Raw genomic sequence first — 27,542 nt, forward strand, 5'->3', positions numbered from 1 at the left:
GTCTCCGGCATAAAATTAAAAAAAAAAAAACTTTTCCTCTCGGAAATATCTAAATAGGTTTGATCTGCACAATGTAGAAAATTTGAAGAAAAAGGGAACACTTTACCATTTTAATCGGCGACAAATGCTTAAAAGAGCCGCTAAATTTGCAAAGCGAGTTAGGTCCGAAATACGATACCTTGACCCTATGGAACGGTGGAATGGCGGAATAACCCACCACGCGGAATGCCTTGTTGAATGAAACAAAAGTCTAAAAAAAAAAATGGAATTGCAATGAAATAAGAAAATAATTTATAAATAACAGGGAAAATCAAATTTAAAATTAAAGGAAGCCTAGTTTAATCATTATTGGAGTCTAGAGAATAGACCGATAGGGGAACAGTGAGGTTCTTGAGCTAGCCCCTATAAGTTGTCATTGTTATTACTATTGTTATCATTATTACTATTACTAATTATTAATGTTAAATAAGATCATTTGTTACCGTTGGTGGGTGAGTGTCAATTAGTCATTACATTCTTGAATCATTTTTTCCTTGTGGAACAAGCCTGACTCATAAATATGTGGCATGCGGCAGCAGTAGCCATTTCCACTCGTAACTGCCTATTTTTTCTTCGTCATTGAGCAGGAAAACATTTGCATAGGGGAACAAAAAAAATCTTCACTTGCACGCGTCAAAAATTATTCGAGAAGAAATGAAGCAATGGTCAAACGAGTCTTTTTCAATTTCTCTTCAGGGCTCACAATGTGGGGAATCATTCCCAAACAAACAAAGTAATCCCACATTATGTTCAACACTCAATTAAAATCTTAAATTTTCTAAAACGAGAGTTAAGATAGATAATCAGCTGATGTCACATGAAAGGTGTAGCCAACACTTTCACTCTGCTCATCTATTATGCGTGAGTGAAACATGCTTAAAAATTTAGCCTCAAGATCTAATGCAGTAGTCTTCTGACTACAACACTTTTCAACCACACATTGGTCATAAGAATTTAGAGTTAGGTGAAGATAATAGAGCTGATCATTTCATCGATTCATTTACTGAATATTGTCTTGATACTGTACAGAGAAGGTGATCACCTCTGGAAGTTATGTGCGTTAGAGTTTGTTACTGTCTATCTTTGCTACTCGCCTCGAATGAAAATGTTACCATGTGGATTAACAACATTTGTCACTTGGTTAGGCTTATTTTTTCCGAGAGGATCATGAGTAGGCCATTTTTTTCCCTTGAAACCATCAAAATAATAATAGGTGCTGTTCCAGGGCCCATTAGTACAGAACAACGGTCCATGTTTGGTTTTTGGAAAAAACTCGGAAGGCGCCGAAGATGATCCACTGAGGTCAGCCACGTATTTGATGATTGTACAGTTGACATTACCTTTCTGCCAATCAACCAGGCTGCCAGTTCCTGGATGACACACCAACCAGTTGTTTATGTTGCTCTTGATGAGGACCTGTCTGCCGAGTTGTTTCCATAGTAAAAAGTTCATGGCGTTGTAGTCTGTTTCATTTAATGGAGGAGTAGTCGATATGGGAACATCAACTTTGGAATTCATCGACCAATTTGGTCTTGGAGTGATCGCATTTGAATCATCGTCAAAATGACTGTAGTTAGTGAAGGAATAGCTCCATACTAGCGTCCAGCCTCCTCCATCAGTATCCATATCACAGTAAGCCTTGAAAGTTTTGGCCTGAAATCCACCGCTAGGATCAATCCAATAAACACCAGAGGTCGAAGTAGGATGTTTGTTGAGGATGGTTTGGCACGATTGTCCCACTGCATGCTGGGTTGAATCAGAGTGCGAATGAATTGTTTGACCTATAGGGTCACGGACTTTTGGGAGAAAAAAAAGGAATAACAGAATGTTTAATGACCAAAACTGCAACGGGTGTCAAAGGTACTTGGTATGCCTCGCCTAAGTGGGTGATGGACAAACCTCCTCTCAACATAATAGAAAGAAATCTTGTAATTTCAATAGGCTACTTGCAAGTTTCCCCTTCCCCAAACAATGTGGCAAGAGATCAGTCGCCATTTTGTTAACAGCAGGCTATATATCAAAGTGGCGGGAGAGGCTAAAACAAATGAAAATTAGAAAAAATTCAAAAAGTAGTAGAGCATTGAAGGTTTAATAACAAAAATTATTTATGGTTGATCGTTCTCTTTTCCAAAGTCATTACCTTTTTCTTAATTCCTTGACTTGTTCAACAATCTGCATGACTGCGTCGTGTTTTTGTGACGTATGAATCTTAAGAAACTATTTTCAACTTTTTGTTATAAAGAAAAACATAAACGAGGCAATAATGAGCCAAGAAGGATAACGGTTTGTTAGTGGACTGATCGCATTAAACAGTCGGAATGCAAAAGTGAACTTGGAAAAAAAATACAAGTCTAAACTTTCAAGATGTATTAAAACTTACTTAGATCTTATTTAATTGACGCAGTTTACATCATTGCTCTAGTTACCAATTTAAACACTATTTTGCGACTCTCACCTCGGGACGAGACGGTTATTCCTGGGAGGTCAACCTGTATTGGCGTTAGCAATGAAACTCAATTAGTATCCAAACTAATCATAAAATGCCCATTGGTACACTGTGCACTTGTACGCTATGACCTTTCGCTTCCAACCGAACATTTTATGTGTTTTTGGAACGAATTTGATGTAAAATGAACTTCTTTAGGTCATGCTGTCGCCACTGGTTAAGTAAAAGGACCAAGTTTCTAAAGAAACAGTGGTGCTGCCTCTGTGGGGGTATTACAAGACAATTTGGTCTAATTGACTGAGTCGATAATGAGTCGGGTTTGTCAAGCTGACGAAGGACCAACGCTTGGAATATCAGCTATACTGGAACCCTTTAACGGTGGCCAATTTACAATATGAACTCAGTGGTGATAAAACCCGTATATCTATTTTTAAAGGCTCATCCCAGTTAATTTACGTCGCTTTTTGTAGATATTTGCTCGTGCCTTTTGATACTTTCTCTTTTTTTGGACTTACAGTGCATTGTAAATAACACGCCTATTCTCTTTACGGCGGCCAATTTACATTATCAACCCAGTCAACCCAGTAGTGATAAAACCCATATATCTATTTTTAAGGCTTATCCCAATTAATTTACGTCGCTTTTTATAGATATTTGCTCGTGCCTTTTAATACTTTCTCTTTCTTTGGACTTACAGTGCATTGTAAATAACACGCCTATTCCCTTTACGGCGGCCAATTTACATTATCAACCTAGTCGACCCAGTAGTGATAAAACCCGTATATCTATCTTTTAAGGCTTATCTCAGTTACGTCGCTTTTTATAGATATTTTCTCGTGCCTTTTAATACTTTCTCTTTCTTTGGACTCACAGTGCATTGTAAATAACACGCGTATTCTCTTTGCGATGGCCAATTTACGTTATCAACTCAGCAGTGATAAAACCCATTTATCTATTTTTTAGGTTTATCTCAATATATCAGTATTATGTCGCTTTTTTATAGATAAATCCTCATGCCCTTTAATACTTTCTCTTTCTTTGAACGAACAGTGCACAGTAAATAAAAGGCCCTTGTCCTGTTGGTTTTTTTTTTTTTTTTTTGAAATGGAATTACATTTGTGGAATTTGAATTTCATGGAAAGATGGTAAACGTAATCATTATCGCTGTGATAAAAATCCGCTTCCTCTGGTTGGAAGGAGGGAGAGTTGAACTTGTTGGATGTAGTGCTAAAGTTATCATGTCTTGAGTTATCATCTGAAAATCACGACATATCATCAATGCCAAATACCTTTGTTAAATAGAAAGAACTAAGTCGCTGTAAAAGCTGCCCAGCCGCTGAACTTGTCAGCATTTCGCTGCGAAGAAGATGACAACGTCCTCGGTCTTCAAGAAAGTTTGCACTTCTGCAAGAAGTTCGCCTCCCACACAAAACAGAACACGAAAGCAAAGAGTCAGTTTTTCCAGACCAAAGAAGGCTTTCTTCCTCGTAACTTAAAAAGGTATTTTCTTTAATTCGAAAGAAAACGGCATTTTCGGCTCCTTCAGTTGTCTTTGCCGCAAAGGACAAGACGAATGCAAATAGGTACTCGACTTGCAGCAACATCTGTGGAGAGAATCTTTAGACAAATTCATAATTACTGAAAGGTATAGGATATAAATACATTTATATAGATTGCCTGCCAATAGGTGAAAGAGTCAAACAAGAAAGAGGGGGAGAAAAGTTTGACTTACGGCCGGTTTTTCTTCTAAAGGCAACTGAAACACTGCGCAACAAACAGAAACCTTTCGAAGAAATCGGCACCGCTAGTGTTAATTGTAAATTTGCTGATTCCGTGATCTTTGTCTAAAGGTCTAGTTTTCTACCTGAGTAGAGCAAAACAGCTTTGACATTTTGTTTTCTTAACAATAAGTTTCCAATTACTCCACAAATCTATTTTGACATCTCAATGAAAAACACAATTCCTGCAGGTTTATGATGCGATTATCATAACGTCTACATAAACAGATTATAGAAACACCGGAAAGGCTGCAATATTTTCTTTGATCCGACAATGAAGAGACCATTAAAATTGAAATGTGTGGCTAAAATGGGGACACATAATAGAAATTGAGAATAAAAACTCAATGGCTTTCTATTCTATTAAATATCTGGCATGGAATAATTGCTTTTCTGAGTGCAAACAGCAAAAAAGAAAAGCTCAACGTCTGTCCTGAAACAAAGTCACTATCAGACCTCATGAACATATATATAATAGAACAGAGGTAGATATATTTGAATATTTAACTCTATATTAATTATTTTTTATCGATGATACTTTTAAATACGCAAAATTTAATCTGTTAGTCATTAACAGCCCTTTCAAGCTGATGTTTTCTTTTATCTGTTGTATTTATCACATAAAAATTAGAGTAATACACGTTTTAATTATTTTTTTTTTCAAACTCGAACAAAGATGTTTCCTTGCATTTTCTTAACCTTCGATTCCTTTAAGTCGCTTTATCCAGCTATGGTCAGTTGACTAAAGTTCACTTAGTCTATACATTTGGTTTTCTGTAAGCTGTACCGTAAGCTGGTTCAAGACTTCCGATACCGTCACTCGTCCCGTTTAATACAACGAGTAAAGAAATTACCCACTTCTTTTTAAAAGGGGTACGTAATAAAAAGACCTGAGAGGCTGAGACCCAAACCCTATTGAGCAGTACATACTTGATTACGTCAAATATGGATGAGGTATTAGTTGAGTATCGAATGCACCAAAAATAATCACAATGAGGAATCGTAACAGCCAACCAGAACAAAGGTTACATCATCATTGGCCAATAAGAACTTAAAGTGAAAAGTAGACGCTGCGAAAGGCGCGGGAAAACGCTTGTGGCCAGATGAAGATTGGTTTTGTTTTGCGTCAAATCTTTTGAGAGGATATCGAGAGTTTTGAACACCAATCAGAGAGCGTGAATTAAAAGTAGAGAAAAAACCTCTGAAATTAGTTCAAGATTGATTGATTGATTTCCACAAACGATTGAAAATTGCTCTAGCTAGCTGAGCACAGCTATCAGTATCTAGTTTAGTGGTTCGCTTGAGTATTGTAAACATTAGCGGTACAAACAGTCATTTTTGAAACATCGAGAGTTTAACACTGTTCCAACAAAAAAAGAAACAAACAAACAAACATGGAAAAATAATTTCAAAAAGGAAAAGATGTAAAAAATCGTAGACATAGTGAATAAAAACCTCATTAAATCAAAATCTCGCTAGGTGATTTCAATTATCAAAAATTCGATTGGAAAACAAGATTCTGAGAGATTATATAGAGTCTTAACATGATGAATGTAGCCAGTACTTTGTTTGTGTTCATCTCTTAAATGTGGATGCGGAACATGCTTGAACCTTCAGCTGTCGAAAATAAAACGCACTAACACGCGTTTCCTTTTAAATAACCTTTTTAATAAATTAGAACAACATTCTTAGCAATCACATCAGCAGGTTAACAATCGCGGAGCTGAGCATACAAGACAATCATTTAACACAACAAAGATCATAATCACAAGTTTCCGGTATGTTATGGTGAAACGCAAGAACAACGAAATTACTGTCTATAGTTTCCGACACAGCTGAATCTGATATTCTCCTTTCTGGTACCAACATTTTTCTACTGTATATAAGGTGGAAGAATTCAGATCACTATTAGAACAAGAGTCTCTAAGTTTTACTTTCATCAAATCTCCTTTGTTTTCCGGGTAATTTAATTATTCTGAGCGGAAACGTGAATCACCTCTGGAAGATATAAGTGTGAGAGTTTCTCACTATCTGTCTTTGCTACTCGGCTCGAATGAAAATGTTACCATGTGGATCAACAACATTTTTCATTTGGTTAGGCCCACATCTTCCAAGAGGATCATGGGTCGGCCAATCATTTCTCGTGTAACCATCAAAATAATAATAGGTGCTGTTCCAACGCCCACTCGAATAGAACATTGGTCCATAGTTGGCTTTAGCTAAAAACTTGGAAGGCGCCGAAGATGATCCACTAAGGTCAGCAACGTATTTAATGATCGTACAGTTGATGTCGCCTTCCTGCCAATCAACCAAGCTGCCAGTTCCCGAATAACACACCAACCAGTTGTTTATTTTGCTCTTGATGAGGACCTGTGTGCCGAGTTTTTTCCAGAGTGAGAAGTTTATGGCGTTGAGGTCTGTCTCATTCAAAGGAGGAGTTGAGGAGACAGGAACGTCCAACCTGGACCTTACTGGCCAATTTGGTCTTGGAGTGATCGCATTTGAACTATCATTAAAATGATTGTAGTTAGTAAAGGAATAGCTCCATACTAGTGTCCAGCCTCCGCCATAAGTATCCATGTCACAGTAAGCCTTGAAAGCATTGGCTTGGGATCCACCATCGGGATCGATCCAATAAACACCTGAGCACATAGTGGGATGTTGTTTGAGGAGAGTTTGGCACGAAGTTACGGCTGAATGCTGGTTAGAACCAGGGGGCGGAGAAGCGTTTTGTCCTGTAATAATAAACATGATTAACTTGACCCACAACGTTGTGAGGAATTATGGAAGGAGGTTAGAAAATAGTGGACACCAGAAGCGGTGGAAATCATGAACCTGGAAAGTAAAAACTTGAAAAGGCTTAAGTATATCACGGCGAATAAGAGAATATCAACTGATTTTGTCTTATAGCGGATCAAGACTGGTGATCTAGTCACCAGTAGAAACAATAATTTGCAGCTCTCACCTGGGTGAGGACCGGTTATTTCTAGGTCGACCTGTATTAGAGTTAAGTAATACATATTAGTTATATAAATATCCATACTTAATGCCATACCCATGCATATATAGGGAAATTTTAACTCTTACACTCCAAGACCTGACCAAGAGTTAATTAATGAGAATATAAAACAAACATATTTAAAAAACGGATACGATAGAACATACCGAAAACCATCTTTTATTGTTCATGTTTCCGGCTATATGGCATTTCCGACATAGGTCAATCTTTAAGAAAAGAATTATGAAACCTAACTTGAAACACAACCAGGTGAAAGAAGGAACAAATTAAAAAACAAAAAAAGGCATAACACTGCTTAATATATCTTGCTCTCAAAGTTTGTTCCATTGCTTTGTAATCGCGCTGAATAAACGGAAAGAAACTCCCGAAATACCTTTTCTGCATAGAAAGAGCCATCTCGTTTTACAAATTTATCGACCTTTCTTGCTTGTCGTCCTTCGCCAAGAAAAAAACAGGTGCCTTCATTCGCCAAGAAATTTGCACCTTTACAAGTAACTTCTCTTCCACACATTTGAGCACAGGTCAAAACAGAGGCGGCCTTTTCACTTTGAAGAATATTTTCATCATCGAGCGAAGCGTTTTCTTCTATGCGAAAGAAAGTGCCCCGTTCATCTTCTGCGGATGTCCTTGGTGTTAACAAGAAAACGCATATGAGAGCAAATACTTCCCAAGGCAATATCTGCAAAAAAGGAAAACTAATATTCATGAAATCATACGAAGACAAATTTTAAAGTCAAAGAGTGTTACTGGGGTATCGTCGTATTACAAGACTTTCGAGGGGAAATCACTCACAAATTTGAGATCCATCAGATCGACGTTGAAAGTAACATTGGAAGCAAATCTTTACTCTTAATGATTTTATTGAGTTTTGTTTGTCAAACAAAAACATGCGTAATGCCTTCGAGTAGAAACATTACTAAGCAGAATTTATGCTCTGCTTGATTTATTTGTACAGCATTTGTCTTCTATTCAGGGATAAAGAATGGGTGTGCAATTTGCATGAAAATAAGATGCTAAATTGCTTAGAGGTTTAGAACGCATGATTTAAAACCTTGCAAAAATGTTAAATAGTTCGGTTTTCATCTGCACTTTTTATGAAATGAGCAAAAAAAAAAACAACAATCATAAAACGCAAAAAAAATAAATAAATAAATAAGATAAATAATTGAAATGATATTGCAGCCAGACCGACACAAATATAAAAAAAAATCGAAGTGCTTTTAGAGAGGTCCTGACATACATCAATTAGGATTTACAAAAGTTTTGCAGTATGAGTGATAGTAAACTGTGGCTTTAACCTGAAATACACGATCGATTATTTTTTTAACTGGTATTTCCAAAAAGGCCAAAAAGGCACGCTGTTTTGCAAAATATAAAGGGTAGAAATTCAAGTGTCTTGGAACTGAATTCATCCTTTTCAGCCACATCGTCTCCCATATTGAAACTCCTTTAATGAGTCATCTTGTTCGTTATTTTACGTACTGCCTGTTCCTTTATCCTTTACGCTTCCGCTTCCAAAGCAACTATAGAAAAACCTGTCAATAATTTATGAAATAATTGATCCAGATTTCTTTAAATCCATTTTAGTAACAGTTAGTTTAATGAGGCTCACTTACCTTTTGTTTTATTTAGTTAAATTTTTTTTTGAGTGATTCATTGGTCGTTTTGGAAGCAAAATAAGCCGAAAATGAGACTCATGATACCGCAATCACCTGTTTAATACGCTAAATGAAGAAATGACATATCCTCTTTAAGACTGACCCAAGCCATGAAAACCAATCTTATTGAGCAGTACAAACTCGATCAGGTCAAATATAGAAGGTGTCAAATATTAAAAGTAATCACAAGGACCAATCAGAACTAAGGTCGGCATAATCATCAGCCAATGAGAACTCAGTGAAAATAGGCACGTTGTGAAAGGTGCGGGAAAACGCATGTGGCTAGATGACGATTGATTTCATTTTGCGTCAGATTGGTTATACGAGTTTTATTAACCAATCACAGAGCGTAAAAAGTAATGCAGAGCCAAAGCAATCCCAGATTGCTTTTGACGATCAACAGAAAAAGTCTCTAGCTGAGTACAACAATCAAGTTCAGTCTGTTGTCATAAGTAAGTAAACATTAGCGGTAAAATCAGTGATGTTTTAAACATCGAGAGCTTAAATATTTATAATAGGAAAAAAAAAGAAAAAGAAAAAGAAAACAAGGAAACGTACAAAAACGAGTAAAGAAAAACAGATAAACCAAGTCTCCAATAAACAGACTAAACCTCATAAAGTCAAAGTTTGGCGAAGTAATTTTAATTATCTAAAATTCGAGTGGAAAATAAAGATTCTGAAAGGTAATCCACCTTCTTTGCACGATGACAGTAGCTAACCCTTTGCTTGTACTCATCTCATAAGTGTGGACAGAGCTTGAACCTTCAGCTTCCACAAGCTGATCCAACACCTTCCCTTCTGGTAGCGACACATTTCCATGGCGAATAAGGTTTAAGAATTTATAGTTTTATCACAACACTACCTTATGAGCCTCTAGCTTATAAGTTCATTAGTTTTCGTCATTGTTTGCTAAGTATTTCATGGGAAGAAGTTTAAACCTAAAATCACTTATTGAATTGAAGATATGTGTGTAAGAGCTTATTAGTTTATTGCTGTCTGTCTTTGCTACTTGGCTCGAATGAAAATGTTACCATGTGGATCAGCAACATTTTTTATCTTTTGGTTGGCCCTATTTCTTCCAAGAGGATCATGGACAGGCCAATTTTTGCCCGTATAATCATCAAAATAATAATAGGTGCTGTCCCAGTACCTACTCGAATAGTACATCGGTCCATGAGTGGATTTTGTTGAAAACTTGGAGGGCGACGAGGATGATTCGCTACGTTCAGCCACGTAATTGATGATCGTACAGTTGATGTCACCCTCCTGCCAATCAACCGAAGCTGCAAAGTCCCGGATGACACACCAGCCAGTTGTTTATGTCGCTCTTGATAAGGACCTGTCTGCCGAGTTGTTTCCAGAGACAGAAGTTCATGGCGTTGTAGTCTGTTTCATTTAATGGAGGTGTTGCAAAGACAGGAACACTGACTTCAGCCTCAACCAACCAATTTGGTCTCGGAGTGATCGTATTTGAATCATCATTGAAATGACTGTAGTTGGTAAAGGAATAGCACCACACTAGTGTCCAGCCTCCTCCATCAATATCCATCTCAGTAAGCCCTGAATGCATTGGCCTGAGATCCACCATCGGGATTGATCCAAAGAACACCCGAGGACGTTGTGACTGATTGATCATGGAGAGTCTGACACGAGGTTACTGCTGAATTCTGGTTAGAACCAGGGGGCAGAGACGTGTTTTTTTCTGTAAAAATAAACATGATTCAATAGACCAACAACGTTATGAGGAATTATGGGGGAGGATTGGAAAATAGTGGATACCAAAAGCGGTGGAAATCATGAACCTGGAAACTATAAAACTTGAAAAGGCTTACCTTTTATATGATGGTAGATAAGACAATATCAACTGATACTCTCTTGCAGTGGATCAAGACTTATCCGATTAAATATAGCAATTTATATTAGTGCTCTAGTTACCAGCAGAACAATAAGTTGCAGCTCTCACCTGGGTGGGGACCGGTTATTTCTGGAAGGTCGACCTGTATTAGAGTTCAGTAATACATCTTAATTAATATCCATACCTCGTGCCATACCCATGCATGCCTACAGAACTATTAACTTTTAATGACTCCTAGACCTGACCAAGAGTTAATTAATGAGAATTAATGAAAACCAAACATACTTAAAAAACGGATACGATAGAACGTACCGACAACCATCTTTTATTTGTTCATCTTTTAGTTATTTATGTTTCCGGCTATTTGGCATTTCCGACATAAGTCAAGGTTTCAAGAAAAGGATATGAAACCTAACTTGCAACGCAACCAGGTGAAAGAAGGAAGAAATTGAAAAACAAAAAAGGCATAACACTGCTTAATATATCTTACTCTCAAAGTTTCTTCCATTTCTTTGTGATCGCGCTGAATAAAGAAAGAAATTCCTGGAATACCTTTTCTACATAGAAAGAGCCATCTCGTTTTACAAAATCTATCGACCTTTCTTCCTTGTCGTCCTTCGCCAAGAAAAAAACAGGTGCCTTCATGCGCCAAGAAATTTGCACCTTTACAAGCAACTTCTCTTTCACACAATCGAGCACCGGTCAATGTAGAGTCGGCCCATTTACTTTAAGGAACATTTTCATCAACAAGAAAAGTGTTTTCTTCTATGCGAAAGAAAGTGCCCAGTTCATCTTCTGCGGGTGTCTTTGGTGTCAACGAGAAAGCGCATATGAGAGCAAATACCTTCCATGGTGGGAAGATCTGCAAAAATGGAAATAATATGAGACATGATGCCTTATGTAGAAAAACTCAGAGAGCGTTGTTTGAGTATTGTTCTATTAAAAGACTTTTGATGAGAAATCACTCACGAATTTGAGAGCCATCAGCTCTACGATAAAATCAACATTGGAAGCAGATAGTAATAGTAATAGTAATCAAAGTTTAGTTACTTTAAGTGGGGCATGGTTGTTCATATTGCCCGAGCCAGAGGCTATATTCCTAACAATTTTATCGAGTTTTGTTTGTCAAAAAAAAATATACGCAATGCTTTCGAGAGAAACATTGCTAAGCAGAATTTTATGCTCTGCTAAATTTCTTAATATAGTATTTGTCCATTATTTAGGGATAAAGTATGGGTGAACGATTTGTTTGAAAAAAATAATGTTCAGAGGTTCGGAATACATGAAGCAAAACCTTACAAAATTGTTAAATAGTTAAACTTTTGATATGCATTTTTTTTAGGGCATGAGTCGAAAAAAACAATCATAAATAGCAAAACAAGGAAAAATAAAAGAAAAGAACTGTAATTGTTTTATTACGAGCCAAGATGAATTTGGCCACGTTCAGACACAAATACCGAAAAGCTCAAAGTGCTTTTAGAGGGATCCTGAAATGCATCAATTACGATTCACAAAGTAATGCAACATGAGTGATCGCAAACACTGAGTTTCTAACCTAAAATATAAGCTTCGTAGATTTTTATTAGTATTTCCGGTGTAAGACCAAAAAAGGGAAACTGTGTTGCAAAATAAAGTAGGGGAGAAATTTAAGTGTCTTAGAACTGTATGTATCCTTTCGAGCCACGCCGTATATCTTATTGAAACTCATGTGCTGAGTTAATTTGTTAGTTCTACTAAGTACAGCCTGTTTCCCAATCCTCCACTCTTCCGCTCTCAATGCAAATATAGAACAAACTGTGTTATCACAGGTAGACACCGCTATGGGTTTGACGCTATAAGGCATCAATTACTGAATGGATGCAAAAATTGATCCAGGTTTTGTACTATTAACAATCAGTTGAAGGAGGTTCACTTACCTTTTGTTTTATATGTTTTCTTGAGTGATTCATTGGTCGTTTTAGGATGAAAAATAAGCCGTTTAAGACTCATGATGCCGCAATTCACCTGTTTAAAACGCTAAATGAACAAATGACATACCCATTTTGAGACCCAAGCCCTAAAAACCAAACCCTATTGAGCAGTACTCAATTAAATCAAGTATGGAAGGAGTCGAATATCAAAAGTAATCACAAAGAGAAATCATACTGGCTAACAAGAACTAAGGTTAGCATCATCATTACCCAATGATAACTCAAAAAGAATAGGCATACAGTAAAAAGCGCGGGAAAATGCATATAGCCAGATGACGATTCGTTTCATTTGGCGTCAAATTGGTTGCGAGGATGGCGGGAGTTTTGTAAGCTAATCACAAAGCGTAAAAAATAATGCAAAACAAAAGCAATCCCAGATTGCTTTCGATTATCAACTGAAAATGTCTCTGGCTGAATGTAAACATCTAGTTCAGTGCTTTTCATGAGTATTTCGTGGCGGATAAAAACAATAATATTTTGAAACATCGAGAGCTCGACAATAAAAAAAGCAAAAAAATAGACAATTGTGCAAAAAATTAGAGATATACGGAGTCTCTAACACAACGAATATATAAAATACATATATCTGAACTGCGGTTATGAAACGTACATGTGCACGATCCTCGCAGCAAAGTACTATTTAAACAATAGTGAAAATTAGGCCTGAAAAATTCAGGCCTGTACGGTATTCGAACCACTGACCTCTGCGATACTAGTGCAGCACTCTATCAATTGAGCTAACAAGCCAACTGGGAGCAGGCCATCAAATTAGTTCGACATAAACCCGTAAGATGATAAATCAAACACAACGAATATATGAAATACATATATCTGAACTGCGGTTATGAAGCGTATAAGTGCACGATCCTCGCAGTAAAGCACTATTTAAGCAACAATGAAAATCAGGCCTGAAAAAATTCAGGAGTCTCTGACATAATGACTAATACCTCATTAAGTCAAAGTTTCGCTAAGTGATGTGAATTATTTAAAATTTGACTGAAAAATAAAAATTCTGAAAGATAATCTGCATTTCTTACAAGATATACGAATAGCTAGCTCTTTGTTTGTGCTCATAGCACGAGTGTGGGTGAATGGATGGAGCTTAAATCTTCAGCGTTCACCATCTAATCCAGAGTTCTCCCTTCTGGCAGCGTCCCTTTCCCAGCGTGAATAAGGTGTAGGAGTTTAGACTTTTAACCGCATAATACCCTAAAAGCTTCTAGGTAATAAGTTTATAAGTCTTCGTCATTGCATTTTTTGTTACGTAATTTAGTGCGAAGAAGTTAATCTTCTTGCATTAAAGATATGTGCGTTAGAGCTTTTAACTTTATTGCAGTGTCTCTTTGCTACTTGACTGGAATAACTATGTTACCATGTGGATCAACAACATTTTCCTTTCGGGTGGCCTATTTTCTTCCAAGAGGATCGTGGGTAGGCCAATTTTTTCCCGTGTAACTATTAAAATAATAAGAGGTGCTGTTCCAGCGCCCACTCAAGTAGAACATTGGTCCATAGTTGGTTTTTGCTAAAAATCTGGAAGGTGCAAGAGATAATTTGCTAGGGTCAGCCACGTATTTGATGATCGTACAGTTAACGTCACCTTTCTGCCAATCAACCAAGCTGCCATTTTCGGAACGACACACCAGCCAGTTGTTTATGTTGCTATTGATGAGGACCTGTCTACCGAGTTGTTTCAAGAGTGAGAAGTTCATGGCGTTGAAGTCTGTTTCATTTAATGGAGGATTTGTAGAGTCAGGAACATCTGGATTGATCGCATTTGAACCATCACTGAAATGACTGTAGTGAGTAAAGGAATAGCTCCATGCCAGTGTCCAGCCTCCTTTATTAGTCTCCATCCATATCACAATAAGCCTTGAAAGCATTGGCCTGGGATCCGCCATCAGGATAAATCCAATAGACACCCGAGGACGTAGTGGGAAATTGGTTGTGGAGAGTCTGGCACGAGGTTACTGCTGAATTCTGGTCAGAACCAGGGGCGGAGAAGTGTTTTTTTCTGCAATCATAAAGTTGGACAATATGAAAAACGACTTAATCGCCGAAAGTGATCCTGTAACAAATATAAGAGTTGCTTTTCCTAAATTTAGTTATGAGCATCAAAGAAAGAGCCAATGATAAATCACTGAGCCGTATAAAAGGATATAGAGGTGAACGAAGGGATTGTATTTACTGACATGTAATTTGATAGTGATAATGATAATGAGGATAATAATAATACTAATACTACTACTAATAATAATGATGATGATAGGAATTCCTATAACACCATATCTGTATGTTCATGGCGCTTTACAACTGAATATCTCAGACCGAAAATTTTGTACATTAAAAAGTACATCAGTAATAAAACACAAATATATAAAAGTACAAGTTAAAAACTCGTATCTATAAATCAAAATTAAAATTAAAAGTAAGTTAAAAAATTAAAATTCTTATCGCAATATTTATGCTTTATACATTATTCTCACCGAACTTTCCTTAAAATGCTCTTTGAATAAGAAAGTCTATATAGAAGTTTTAAACTTTGAAATGTCATCATGATTATGTATGGGATCTTAAACCTAATTGAGTTTTTCTTTTTTATTTTTTTTCTGGCATTTCCATCGAGATTTCTCAGAACATTAGGAGTCAGACTCAAAACATTTCTTTTCTTTTACCCTCGTCAAATGATACTACGCTGAACAACCACAGAGAAATTCCAAACCATTCTTAGTAGTAGTATACATGTTCCGATTTTTTGTCAAGTCGTGTTTTGATGACGATCGACACTTACAAAATGCTGACAACTTTTCAGTGAAAAAGAAAACCTATGGCAACAATAGACCAAATCTTGGGTGGAAATTATGAACTTGAAAAATATAAAAAAATTGAAATTTATCACTGTGCATCAAAACCTACCTATTCGATGTAGTAATTCACTTTAGTGCTCTAGTTACCAATATTTTTTGTTTGTCTCACCAAGGTGGAGAGCAGATATTTCTGGGAGCTCGATCTATAGTGCAGTTAAAAAATACATCCAGTTAATATTCATACTTCATGCGCATGCGGACGAAATTCTTGAAGGCTCATTGGTTGATTACAGAACGTTACAGCAGAGCTTTTTGTGTGCTTTTGGATATTGAATCTGATGTTAAAACGAACTTCTTTTGATCATGTCGTCTTTATTGGATCTTTATTGGAATCTTTACTCAATTCATTGGCGTCTCTCAGTAGTACATACTTGAATACGTCAAATATGGATGAGGTATTTGTTTCTTGGAGGAAGTTGGCCCGCGAGTAATTGACTGGACACGGAATCGTATAATCCGTTAAATTGGTTTTTGTTCGATCTACAAAAAATAATACATAATTCCTGAGCGATCTAACAGCAAGCGATTCCTGACAATTTCATTCTGGAAAACGAAATGATAATACTAAAATACCAACTGATTACAAACACACTACTCACTTGTGTGGCGCAATCCAATCAAAACTCCTGTACCAAGAAACAAGTTAGCAAAATTCTCTCAGGACACTTCAGGTTGCGAGATACGTAGAACAAGGACTGATCGCTCTCGAGCGCGTGTTACGGCAAAAATGTCACATTAACTCAAAGATCAGCCTTAAGCGATTACACAATGGGCTGTAAATCACGTGATCAAATACTAAATTTATCATATAAAGGGCAAAATTACTGAATTGTGATTGGTTAAGACAGAGGGAATTTTTTCTTAATTTTTGTAATTGCCCCGGGCAAAATTATTTGAAAATGATTGGCTGAAAATCGCTTAGCAACAGCTGCCAAGGTAAAGAAATTTCTGTTTGATTTGTAGCAATGGAGTCCCGTTTTGCGCGCGATCAGCAAGAAAACATTTTACCCCTTATATTATAAACAGGTAATCACATGGTTCCTCGTAAAATTAAGGATTAATATCACTTGTGTTTTCGGAAGTTGCAGAAATTGCCCGAGTCGCGCAGCGACGAGGGCAATTTCAGCAACTTCCGAAAACACGCGTACTCTTAATCCTTAATTTTACTCGGCCCAATGCGATTACCTATACAAATGTCAATAAACGGATTAATAAATTAAAATATTATTGACTTTTGGTCAACGAAACAGTATTAGTTGAGTGTGGAATACACCAAAAATAATCACAATGAGAAATCGTAACAGCCAACCAGAACAAAGGTTACATCATCATTGGCCAATAAGAACTTAAAGTGAAAAATAGACACTGCAAAAAACGCGGGAAAACGCTTGTGACCGGATGAAGGATTGGTTTTGTATTGTGTCAAATTTTTTGAGAGGATGTCGAGAGTTTTGTACACCAATCAGAGAGCGTGAATTAAAGGTAAAGCAAAAACCTCTGAAATTAGTTCAAGATTGATTGATTGATTTCCACAAACGATTTTAAAACTGCTCTAGCTAGCTGAGTGCAGCTATTAGTGTCTAGTTTGGTGGTTCGCTTGAGCATTGTAAATATTAGCGGTTCAAACAGTCATTTTTGAAACATCGAGAGCTTAACACTGCTCTAACAAAAAAAGAAACAAACAAACAAACAAACAAACATGGAAAAATAATTTCAAAAAGGAAAAGATGTAAGAAATCGCCGACATAGTGAATAAAAACCTCATTAAATCAAAATCTCGCTAGGTGATTTCAATTATCAAAAATTCGATTGGAAAACAAGATTCTGAGAGATTATATAGAGTCTTAACATGATGAATGTAGCCAGTACTTTGTTTGTGTTCATCTCTTAAATGTGGATGCGGAACATGCTTGAACCTTCAGCTGTCGAAAATAAAACGCACTAACACGCGTTTCCTTTTACATAACCTTTTTAATAATCTACAACAACATTTCTTAGCAATCACATCAGCAGGTTCACAAACGCGGCACTGAACATACAAGACAACCATTTAACAGAACAAAGATCATAATCACGAGTTTCCGGTATCTTATAGTGAAACGCAACAACAACGAAATTATTGTGTCTAGTTTCCGACACAGCTTCTAAACTCTGATCTGATATTCTCCTTTCTGGTACCAATACTTTTCTACTGTATATAAGGTGGAAAAATTCAGATTACTATTAGAACAGGAGGCCCTAACTTTTACTTTCATCAAATCTCGTTTGTTACCGGGTAATTTAAGTATTCTGAGCGGAAACGTGAATCACCTCTGGAAGATATAAGTGTGAGAGTTTCTCACTGTTTGTCTTTGCTACTCGGCTCGAATGAAAATGTTACCATGTGGATCAACAACATTTTTCTTTTGGTTGGGCCCACCTCTTCCAAGAGGATCATGCGTAGGCCAATCATTGCCCGTGTAACCATCAAAATAATAATAGGTGCTATTCCAGCGCCCACTCGAATAGAACATTGGTCCATAGTTGGCTTTTGCTAAAAACTTGGAAGGCGCCGAAGATGATCCACTGAGGTCAGTCACGTATTTGATGATAGTACAGTTAATGTCGCCTTCCTGCCAATCAACCAAGCTGCCAGTTCCCGGATGACACACCAACCAGTTGTTTATGTTGCCCTTGATGAGCACCCGTCTGCCGAGTTGTTTCCAGAGTGAGAAGTTTATGGCGTTCAGGTCTGTCTCATTCAAAGGAGGAGTTGAGGAGACAGGAACGTCCACCTCGGACCTTACTGGCGAATTTGGTCTTGGAGTGATCGCATTTGAACTATCATTAAAATGATTGTAGTTAGTAAAGAAATAGCTCCATACTAGTGTCCAGCCTACGCCAACAACAACAACAACAACAACAGCATTTATTTAAACACGATAAAAAATTCAGCAAAAGCTGATATGGTCGTGTGCGAACAATAAAACTAAATCTAACTAAAACTAAAACTAAAACTAAACCTTACGCCATAAGTATCCATGTCACAGTAAGCCTTGAAAGCATTGGCTTGGGATCCACCATCGGGATCGATCCAATAAACACCTGAGGACATAGTGGGATGTTGTTTGAGGAGAGTTTGGCACGAAGTTACTGCTGAATGCTGGTTAGAACCAGGGGGCGGAGAAGCGTTTTGTCCTGTAATAATAAACATGATTAACTTGACCCACAACGTTGTGAGGAATTATGGAGGAGGGTTAGAAAATGGTGGACACCAGAAGCGGTGGAAATCTTGAACCTGGAAAATATAAAACTTGAAAAAGCTCAAGTATATGACTGTGAATAAGGGAATATATATATCTTATTAGACGTTTTGTTGTGTAGTATCGCTGAGTGTTTTTACGAGTTGTGCCGTAGTTTGACGAGCGCGTAGGGCGAGTCAAAGTACAAATACCGAGCAAAATACTCAGCGATACTACACAACAAAACGTCTGATAAGTTATTTATTATCCAACACGCAAATTGATATTTCAGTGCGGGCGAATTTCGCGGATATTTATTTACGGGGAGTGCGTGACAGAAGTATGTGAAGCGGAACGGAATTGGCGCGTTGTCTTGTTGCTGTTTCTAATTTCTTCAATAAATGAAGAAGTTTCCTGGTTGTTTAACTTTTTTCTTCGTTTGATTCATCTAATAAACTTGGATCTATATTTGCCAGCCATTCCAACTCGTCGTAGTCGGAAATTTGATTCAAACTGTACCCCATTTTTTTTTCGTAACTTCAATCCAATTCTTTGCTTGCGCGATGCGAGAAAACCTGTCTAATCGATTCTCTGGAGTATAAATACCGCGTGATATTTGTGCTCGTCTATGGCGTTATTTGTACTCTATAGAGTGTAGTTGGATAATAACAACTGATATTCTCTTGTAGTGGCTCAAGACTTATCTGATGAAATACAGCAATTTATATTAGTCCTGGTTACCAGTATAAGCAATAATTTACAGCTCTCACCTGGGTGGGGACTGGTTATTTTCGGGTTAGGTTTAGGGTTATTGTCGACCTGTATTGGATTTAAATAAAACATATCAGTATATATGCATACCTCATGCCATGCCCAGTTATGTATACGGAACTGGGATAGTTTTATTGTAGAATGTGTACTTAGCCTCTTTTGGCTTCCGCTGACAACTGAAAGTTTTAAAACGAATTTTGTTTGGCTGTCGTCTCCAACTTTAAGGCTTGCCGCAATTTATTCAATTTTATAAACATGAGATCAGGCGAATTTTGTAGTAGTTTCCTTTCTTTTACTTGCAGCGCCCTGTAAATTCTAGGCGTGGGTCGTTTTGGTAGTTTTGTTGAACTGAAATTAAATTTTGTGATGTCTTTCTTTCATGAAATAATGATGCAAGCAAACATTTTTGCTTTGAAAATAAGAAAATTTTCCTCTGATGCGAAAGAAGGGTAGTTTAACTGGTACGTTATCATGCATAAAATATCTGATGAGTTTTATTATGAGTTTTTATCGGTGACCATGAAATATCATGATCAATGCCAAATACCTTCGTTAAATAGAAAGAATCATCTCGCTGTAAAAGCCGCCCAGCTGCTGAACTTATCTCTATCTCGCCGCGAAGAAGATAACAAAGTCCTTGGTTCTCCAGAAAGTTTGCACTTCTACAAGAAGCTTGCCTCGCACACAACACAGTACCGGAAAGCAAGTAATCAGTTTTTATGGACTAAAAGAGGCTCTCTTCCTTGTAGCTGAAAAATGTATTTTCTTTGATTTTAAAGAAAACGCCATTTTCAGATCCTTCAGTTGTCTTTGCCGCTAAGAACGAGATGAATGTAAATTGGTACCCGACTTGCAGTAACATCTGTCGAGAGAATCTTAAATTTTCTAAAACGAGAGTTAAGATAGATAATCAGCTGATGTCACATGAAAGTTGTAGCCAACACTTTGACTCTGCTCATCTATTATGCGTCAGTGAAACATGCTTAAAAATTTAGCCTCAAGATCTAATGCAGTAGTCTTCTGACTACAACACTTTTCAACCACACATTGGTCATAAGAATTTAGAGTTATGTGAAGATAATAGAACTGATCATTTCATCGATTTATTTACTGAATATTGTATTGATATTGTACAGAGCAGGTGATGACCTCTGGAAGTTATGTGCGTTAGAGTTTGTTACTGTCTATCTTTGCTACTCGCCTCGAATGAAAATGTTACCACGTGGATTAACAACATTTGTCACTTGGTTAGGCTTATTTTTTCCGAGAGGATCATGAGTGGGCCATTTTTTTCCCTTGTAACCATCAAAATAATAATAGGTGCTGTTCCAGGGCCCATTAGTACAGAACAACGGTCCATGTTTGGTTTTTGGAAAAAACTCGGAAGGCGCCGAAGATGATCCACTGAGGTCAGCCACGTATTTGATGATTGTACAGTTGACATTACCTTTCTGCCAATCAACCAGGCTGCCAGTTCCTGGATGACACACCAACCAGTTGTTTATGTTGCTCTTGATGAGGACCTGTCTGCCGAGTTGTTTCCATAGTAAAAAGTTCATGGCGTTGTAGTCTGTTTCATTTAATGGAGGAGTAGTTGATATGGCAACATCAACTTTGGAATTCATCGACCAATTTGGTCTTGGAGTGATCGCATTTGAATCATCGTCAAAATGACTGTAGTTAGTGAAGGAATAGCTCCATACTAGCGTCCAGCCTCCTCCATCAGTATCCATATCACAGTAAGCCTTGAAAGTTTTGGCCTGAAATCCACCGCTAGGATCAATCCAATAAACACCAGAGGTCGAAGTAGGATGTTTCTTGAGGATGGTTTGGCACGATTGTCCCACTGCATGCTGGGTTGAATCAGAGTGCGAATGAATTGTTTGACCTATAGGTTCACGGACTTTTGGGAAAAAAAAAAGGAATAACAATGTTTAATGACCAAAACTGCAACGGGTGTCAAAGGTACTTGGTATGCCTCGCCTAGGTGGGTGATGGACAAACCTCCTCTCAACATAATAGAAAGAAATCTTGTAATTTCAATAGGCTACTTGCAAGTTTCCCCCACCCCCAAACAATGTGGCAAGAGATCAGTCGCCATTTTGTTAGTAGAGCATTGAAGGTTTAGTAACAAAAATTATTTATGGTTGATCGTTCTCTTTTTCAAAGTCATTACCTTTTTCTTAATTCCTTGACTTGTTCAACAATCTGCATGACTGCGTCGTGTTTTTGTGACGTATGAATCTTAAGAAACTATTTTCAACTTTTTGTTATAAAGAAAAACATAAACGAGGCAATAATGAGCCAAGAAGGATAACGGTTTGTTAGTGGACTGATCGCATTAAACAGTCGGAATGCAAAAGTGAACTTGAAAAAAAAATACAAGTCTAAACTTTCAAGATGTATTAAAACTTACTTAGATCTTATTTAATTGACGCAGTTTACATCATTGCTCTAGTTACCAATTTAAACACTAATTTGCGACTCTCACCTTGGGACGAGACAGTTATTCCTGGGAGGTCAACCTGTATTGGCGTTAGCAATGAAACTCAATTAGTATCCAAACTAATCATAAAATGCTCATTGGTGCACTGTGCGCTTGTACGCTATTGCCTTCCGCTTCCAACCGAACATTTTATGTGTTTTCGGAAAACGAATTTGATGTAAAATGAACTTCCCTAGGTCATGCTGTCTCCACTGGTTAAGTAAAAGGACCAATTTTCTAAAGAAACAGTGGTGCTGCGTCTGTGGGGGGTATTACAAGACAATTTGGTCTAATTAACTGAGTCGATAATGAGTCGAGTTTGTCAAGCTGACGAAGGACTAACGCTTGGAATATCAGCTGTACTGGAACCCTTTAACGGTGGCCAATTTACAATATGAACTCAGTAGTGATAAAACCCGTATATCTATTTTTTAAGGCTTATCCCAGTTAATTTACGTCGCTTTTTATAGATATTTGCTCGTGCCTTTTGATACTTTCTCTTTCTTTGGACTTACAGTGCATTGTAAATAACACGCCTATTCTCTTTCCGGCGGCCAATTTACATTATCAACCCAGTCAACCCAGTAGTGATAAAACCCATATATCTATTTTTTAAGGCTTATCCCAGTTAATTTACGTCGCTTTTTATAGATATTTGCTCGTGCCTTTTGATACTTTCTCTTTCTTTGGACTTACAGTGCATTTTAAATAATACTCCTATTCTCTTTACGGCGGCCAATTTACATTATCAACCCAGTCAACCCAGTAGTGATAAAACCCGTATATCTATCTTTTAAGGCTTATTTCAGTTATGTCGCTTTTTATAGATATTTGCTCGTGCCTTTGAATACTTTCTCTTTCTTTGGACTTACAGTGCATTGTAAATAACACGCCTATTCTCTTTACGAAGGCCAATTTACGTTATCAACTCAGCAGTGATAAAACCCATATGTCTATTTTTTAGGTTTATCTCAATATATCTGTATTACGTCGCTTTTTTACAGATATTTCCTCATGCCCTTTAATGCTTTCTCTTTCTTTGAACTAACACTGCACAGTAAATAAAAGGCCCTTGTCCTGTTAATTTTTTTTTGAAATGGAATTACATTTGTGGAAGTTGTATTACATGGAATGATGGTAAGAGTAATCATTATCGCTGTGATAAAAATCTTCCTCTGGTTGGAAGGAGGGAGAGTTGAACTTGTTGGATGTAGTGCTAAAATTATCATGTCTTGAGTTATCATCTGAAAATCACGACATATCATCAATGCCAAATACCTTTGTTAAATAGAAAGAACCAAGTCGCTGTAAAAGCTGCCCAGCCGCTGAACTTGTCAGCATTTCGCTGCGAAGAAGATGACAACGTCCTCGGTCTTCAAGAAAGTTTGCACTTCTGCAAGAATTTCGCCTCCCACACAAAACAGAACACGAAAGCAAAGAGTCAGTTTTTCCAGACCAAAGAAGGCTTTCTTCCTCGTAACTTGAAAAGGTATTTTCTTTAATTCGAAAGAAAACGGCATTTTCAGCTCCTTCAGTTGTCTTTGCCGCAAAGGACAAGACGAATGCAAATAGGTACTCGACTTGCAGCAACATCTGTGGAGAGAATCTTTAGACAAATTCATAACTACTGAAAGGTATAGGATATAAGTACATTTATATAGATTGCCTGTCAATAGGTGAAAGAGTCAAACAAGAAAGAGGGGGAGAAAAGTTTGACTTACGGACGGTTTTTCTTCTAAAGGCAACTGAAACACTGCGCAACAAACAGAAACCTTTCGAACAAATCGGCACCGCTAGTGTTAATTGTAAATTTGCTGATTCCGTGATCTTTGTCTAAAGGTCTAGTTTTCTACCTGAGTAGAGCAAAACAGCTTTGACATTTTGTTTGCTTAACAATAAGTTTCCAATTACTCCACAAATCTATTTTGACATCTCAATGAAAACACAATTCCTGCAGGTTTATGATGCGATTATCATAACGTCTACATAAACAGATTATAGAAACACCGGAAAGGCTGCAATATTCTCTTTGATCCGACAATGAACAAACCATTAAAATTGAAATGTGTGGCTAAAATGGGGACACATAATAGAAATTGGGAATAAAAATTCAATGGCTTTCTATTCTATTAAATATCTGGCATGAAATAATTGATTTTCTGAGTGCAAACAGCAAAAAAGAAAAGCTCAACGTCTGTCCTGAAACAAAGTCACCATCAGACCTCATGAACATATATATAAAAGAACAGAGGTAGATATATTTGAATATTTAACTCTATATTAATTATTTTTTAACGATGATGCTTTTAAATACGCGAAATTTAATTTGTTAGTCATTAACAGCCCTTTCAAGCTGATTTTTTGCTTTTATTTGTTGTATTTATCATATAAAAATTAGAGTAATACACGTTTTAATAATTTTTTTTTTTTTCAAACTCGAACAAAGTTGTTTCCTTGCATTTTTTTAACCTTCGATTCCTTTAAGTCGCTTTATCCAGCTATGGTCAGTTGACTAAAGTTCACTTAGTCTATACCTTTGGTTTTCTGTAAGCTGTACCGTAAGCTGGTTCAAGACTTCCAATACCGTCACTCGTCCCGTTTAATACAACGAGTAAAGAAATTACCCACCTGTTTTTAAAAGGGGTACGTAATTAAAAGAACTGAGAGGCTGAAACCCAAACCCTATTGAGCAGTACATACTTGATTACGTCAAATATGGATGAGGTATTAGTTGAGTGTGGAATACACCAAAAATAATTACAATGAGGAATCGTAACAGCCAACCAGAACAAAGGTTACATCATCATTGGCCAATAAGAACTTAAAGTGAAAAGTAGACGCTGCGAAAGGCGCGGGAAAACGCTTCTGGCCAGATGAAGATTGGTTTTCTATTGCGTCAAATTTTTTGAGAGGATGTCGAGAGTTTTGTACACCAATCAGTGAGCGTGAATTAAAAGTAGAGCAAAAACGTCTGAAATTAGTTCAAGTTTGATTGATTGATTTCTACAAACGATTGAAAATTGCTCTAGCTAGCTAAGCGCAGCTATCAGTATCCAGTGGTTCACTTGAGCGTTGTAAATATTAGCGGTACAAACAGTCATTTTTTAAACTTCGAGAGCTTAACGCTGGCCAACAAAAAAAGAAACAAACAAACAAACATGGAAAAATAATTTCAAAAAGGAAAAGATGTAAGAAATCGCAGACATAGTGAATAAAAACCTCATTAAGTCAAAATCTCGCTAGGTGATTTGAATTATCAAAAATTCGATTGGAAAATAAAGATTATATAGAGTCTTAACATGATGAATGTAGCCAGTACTTTGTTTGTGTTCATCTCTTAAATGTGGATGCGGAACATGCTTGAACCTTCAGCTTTCGAAAATGAAACGCACTAACACGCCTTTCCTATCAAATAACCTTTTTAATAATGTACAATAACATTTCTTAGCAATCACATCAGCAGGTTAACAAACGCGTCTCTGAGAAGACAAAACAACCATCTTACTCTAACACAACTAAGATCATAATCACGATTTTCCCGTATCTTAAAGTGAAACGTAACAACGAAATCATTGTCTACAGTTTCCGACAAAGCTTCCAAACTCTGATCTAATATTCTCCCTTCTGGTAGCAATACTTTTCCACTGTGTAATTAGAATACTAATAGAGCAAGAGGCTTTAAGGTATACGTTCATCAAATGTCGTTTTTTTGTTGGGTAATGTAATTGTTCTGAGCGGAAATGTTAATCAGCTCTGGAAGATATATGTGTAAGAGTTTATTAGTTTATTGCTGTCCGTCTAAACTACTCGGCTCGGATGAAAATTTTACCATGTGGATCAACAACATTTTTCTTTTGGTTCGTCTCATCTCTTCCAAGAGGATCATGGGTAGGCCAATTATGGCCCTTGTAACCATCAAAATAATAATAGGCGCTGTTCCAATACCCACTCGAATAGAGCATCGGCCCATAGCTGGTTTTTTCTGAAAATTTGGAAGGTGCCAGAGATGATTTGCTAGAGTCAACCTCGTATTTGATGATCGTACAGTTCATATCACCTTCCCGCCAATCAACCAAGCTGCCACGTCCCGGATTACACACCAGCCAGTTGTTTATGTTGCTCTTGATGAGGATCTGTCTGCCGAGTTGTTTCCAGAGAGAAAAGTTCAAGGCGTTGAAGTCTGTTTCATTTAAAAGAGGATTTGTAGAGACAGGAACATCCACTTTGGCCTTAACCAGCCAATTTGGTCTTGAAGTGATTGCATTTGAACTATCATTGAAATGACTGTAGTTGGTAAAGGAATAGCTCCATACTAGTGTCCAGCCTCTGCCATAAGTATCCATATCACAGTATGCCTTGAAAGCGTTGGCCTGGGAACCACCATCTGGATCAATCCAATAGACACCCGAGGAAGTAGTGGGAGATTGGTTATGAAGAGTCTGACACGAGGTTGCTGCTGAATTCTGATTAGAACCAAGGGGTGGAGAAGTGTTTTGTTCTATAACGCTAAAGATAAAGAACTAGACCAACAACGTTATAATGGATTATGGAGGAGGGCTAGAAAATGGTTGACACCAAAAGCGGTGGAAATTATTAACTTAGAAAATATAAAACTCGAAAAGGCTTGAGTATATCACGGTGGAGAACAGAATATCAACTGATATTCTCTTGTAGTGGATGAGGACTTGTCCGATTAAATATAACAATTTACGTTAGCCATGGTGCCTAGAAACATTAATTTGTAGCTCTTACCTGGGTGGGGACCGCTTATTTCTGGGGGGTTGACCTGTATTGGAGTTAAGTAATACGTCTCAGTTAATATCCTGACTTCATGCTATGTCCATGCATATATAAGGAACTATTAACTACGTATGATGCACGATCCTCGCAGTAGATAGCGCTATTTAAGCAATAGCGAAATTCAGACCTGAAAAAAATCAGGCCTGTACGGGACTCGAACCACTGACCTCTGCGATACTAGAGGTCAGTGGTTCGAGTCCCGTACAGGCCTGATTTTTTTCAGGTCTGAATTTCGCTATTGCTTAAATAGCGCTATCTACTGCGAGGATCGTGCATCATACGTATCAAATACCGCAGTTCAATATATGATTTTCATATATTTATTCTATCTCATTTAGAACTATTAACTCTTACACTTCTAGACCTGACCAAGAAAGAATTTCATGTTATAATACTACCAATACAATATCAATCTTAGAGGTGATGAGAATAAAGAGAAGTACAAATTAGGGTGGGATTATTAGTTGATCCAATACCAAATTCTCTGAGCAAACATCACAAGAACTGAATGGCAGACAGTAAGGATAATTACTAATGTAAGGGCATAGCCGGAGGGTCCTGGGGTGACGGTGACCCCTCCCCCCCTTGGTAGGCCCTCTTTAGAGCAAAGAACCTACAATTTTCAGATGGTGA

General features: G+C 37.3%; 5 protein-coding genes and 2 pseudogenes across 5 annotated transcripts in view; all 7 read right to left on the reverse strand.

The window, feature by feature from the left end:
* Positions 1-313: 313 nt before the first annotated feature.
* Positions 314-4,445, reverse strand: LOC148731500 (uncharacterized). Its single transcript, XM_088761249.1, has 3 exons — positions 3,775-4,445; positions 2,495-2,528; positions 314-1,835 (listed from the first exon to the last, which is right to left on the reverse strand). The coding sequence occupies exons 1-3, from the start codon at positions 4,087-4,089 to the stop codon at positions 1,126-1,128; spliced, it is 1,059 nt and encodes a 352-aa protein (XP_088617375.1). The 5' UTR covers positions 4,090-4,445; the 3' UTR covers positions 314-1,125.
* Positions 4,446-5,919: 1,474 nt separating this feature from the next.
* LOC148731501 (uncharacterized) lies at positions 5,920-7,281 on the reverse strand. Its single transcript, XM_088761079.1, has 2 exons — positions 7,229-7,281; positions 5,920-6,998 (listed from the first exon to the last, which is right to left on the reverse strand). The coding sequence occupies exon 2, from the start codon at positions 6,913-6,915 to the stop codon at positions 6,304-6,306; it is 612 nt and encodes a 203-aa protein (XP_088617205.1). The 5' UTR covers positions 6,916-6,998; positions 7,229-7,281; the 3' UTR covers positions 5,920-6,303.
* A 2,664-nt stretch (positions 7,282-9,945) lies between these two features.
* On the reverse strand, positions 9,946-12,744 carry LOC148731502 (uncharacterized; annotated as a pseudogene).
* A 1,367-nt stretch (positions 12,745-14,111) lies between these two features.
* LOC111343549 (uncharacterized) lies at positions 14,112-14,789 on the reverse strand (annotated as a pseudogene).
* A 2,783-nt stretch (positions 14,790-17,572) lies between these two features.
* On the reverse strand, positions 17,573-18,802 carry LOC148731503 (uncharacterized). The gene is made up of 2 exons (XM_088761713.1): positions 18,630-18,802; positions 17,573-18,507 (listed from the first exon to the last, which is right to left on the reverse strand). Exons 1-2 carry the CDS (start codon positions 18,724-18,726, stop codon positions 17,987-17,989), a joined length of 618 nt encoding a protein of 205 aa, XP_088617839.1. The 5' UTR covers positions 18,727-18,802; the 3' UTR covers positions 17,573-17,986.
* A 1,909-nt stretch (positions 18,803-20,711) lies between these two features.
* Positions 20,712-23,746, reverse strand: LOC148731504 (uncharacterized). The gene is made up of 3 exons (XM_088761714.1): positions 23,388-23,746; positions 22,116-22,149; positions 20,712-21,512 (listed from the first exon to the last, which is right to left on the reverse strand). Exons 1-3 carry the CDS (start codon positions 23,700-23,702, stop codon positions 20,818-20,820), a joined length of 1,044 nt encoding a protein of 347 aa, XP_088617840.1. The 5' UTR covers positions 23,703-23,746; the 3' UTR covers positions 20,712-20,817.
* An 817-nt stretch (positions 23,747-24,563) lies between these two features.
* LOC148731505 (uncharacterized) overlaps positions 24,564-27,542 on the reverse strand; it is an 8,834-nt gene continuing 5,855 nt past the window's right edge. The window contains exon 4 of the mRNA XM_088761918.1: positions 24,564-26,615. Within this exon, the coding sequence (XP_088618044.1) occupies positions 25,913-26,615 (703 nt within the window). The 3' untranslated portion in view covers positions 24,564-25,912. The remainder of the gene's footprint in view (positions 26,616-27,542) is intronic.

Source organism: Stylophora pistillata, chromosome 5 (genome assembly GCF_964205215.1).
Source record: "Stylophora pistillata chromosome 5, jaStyPist1.2, whole genome shotgun sequence".
NCBI lineage: Eukaryota > Metazoa > Cnidaria > Anthozoa > Scleractinia > Pocilloporidae > Stylophora > Stylophora pistillata.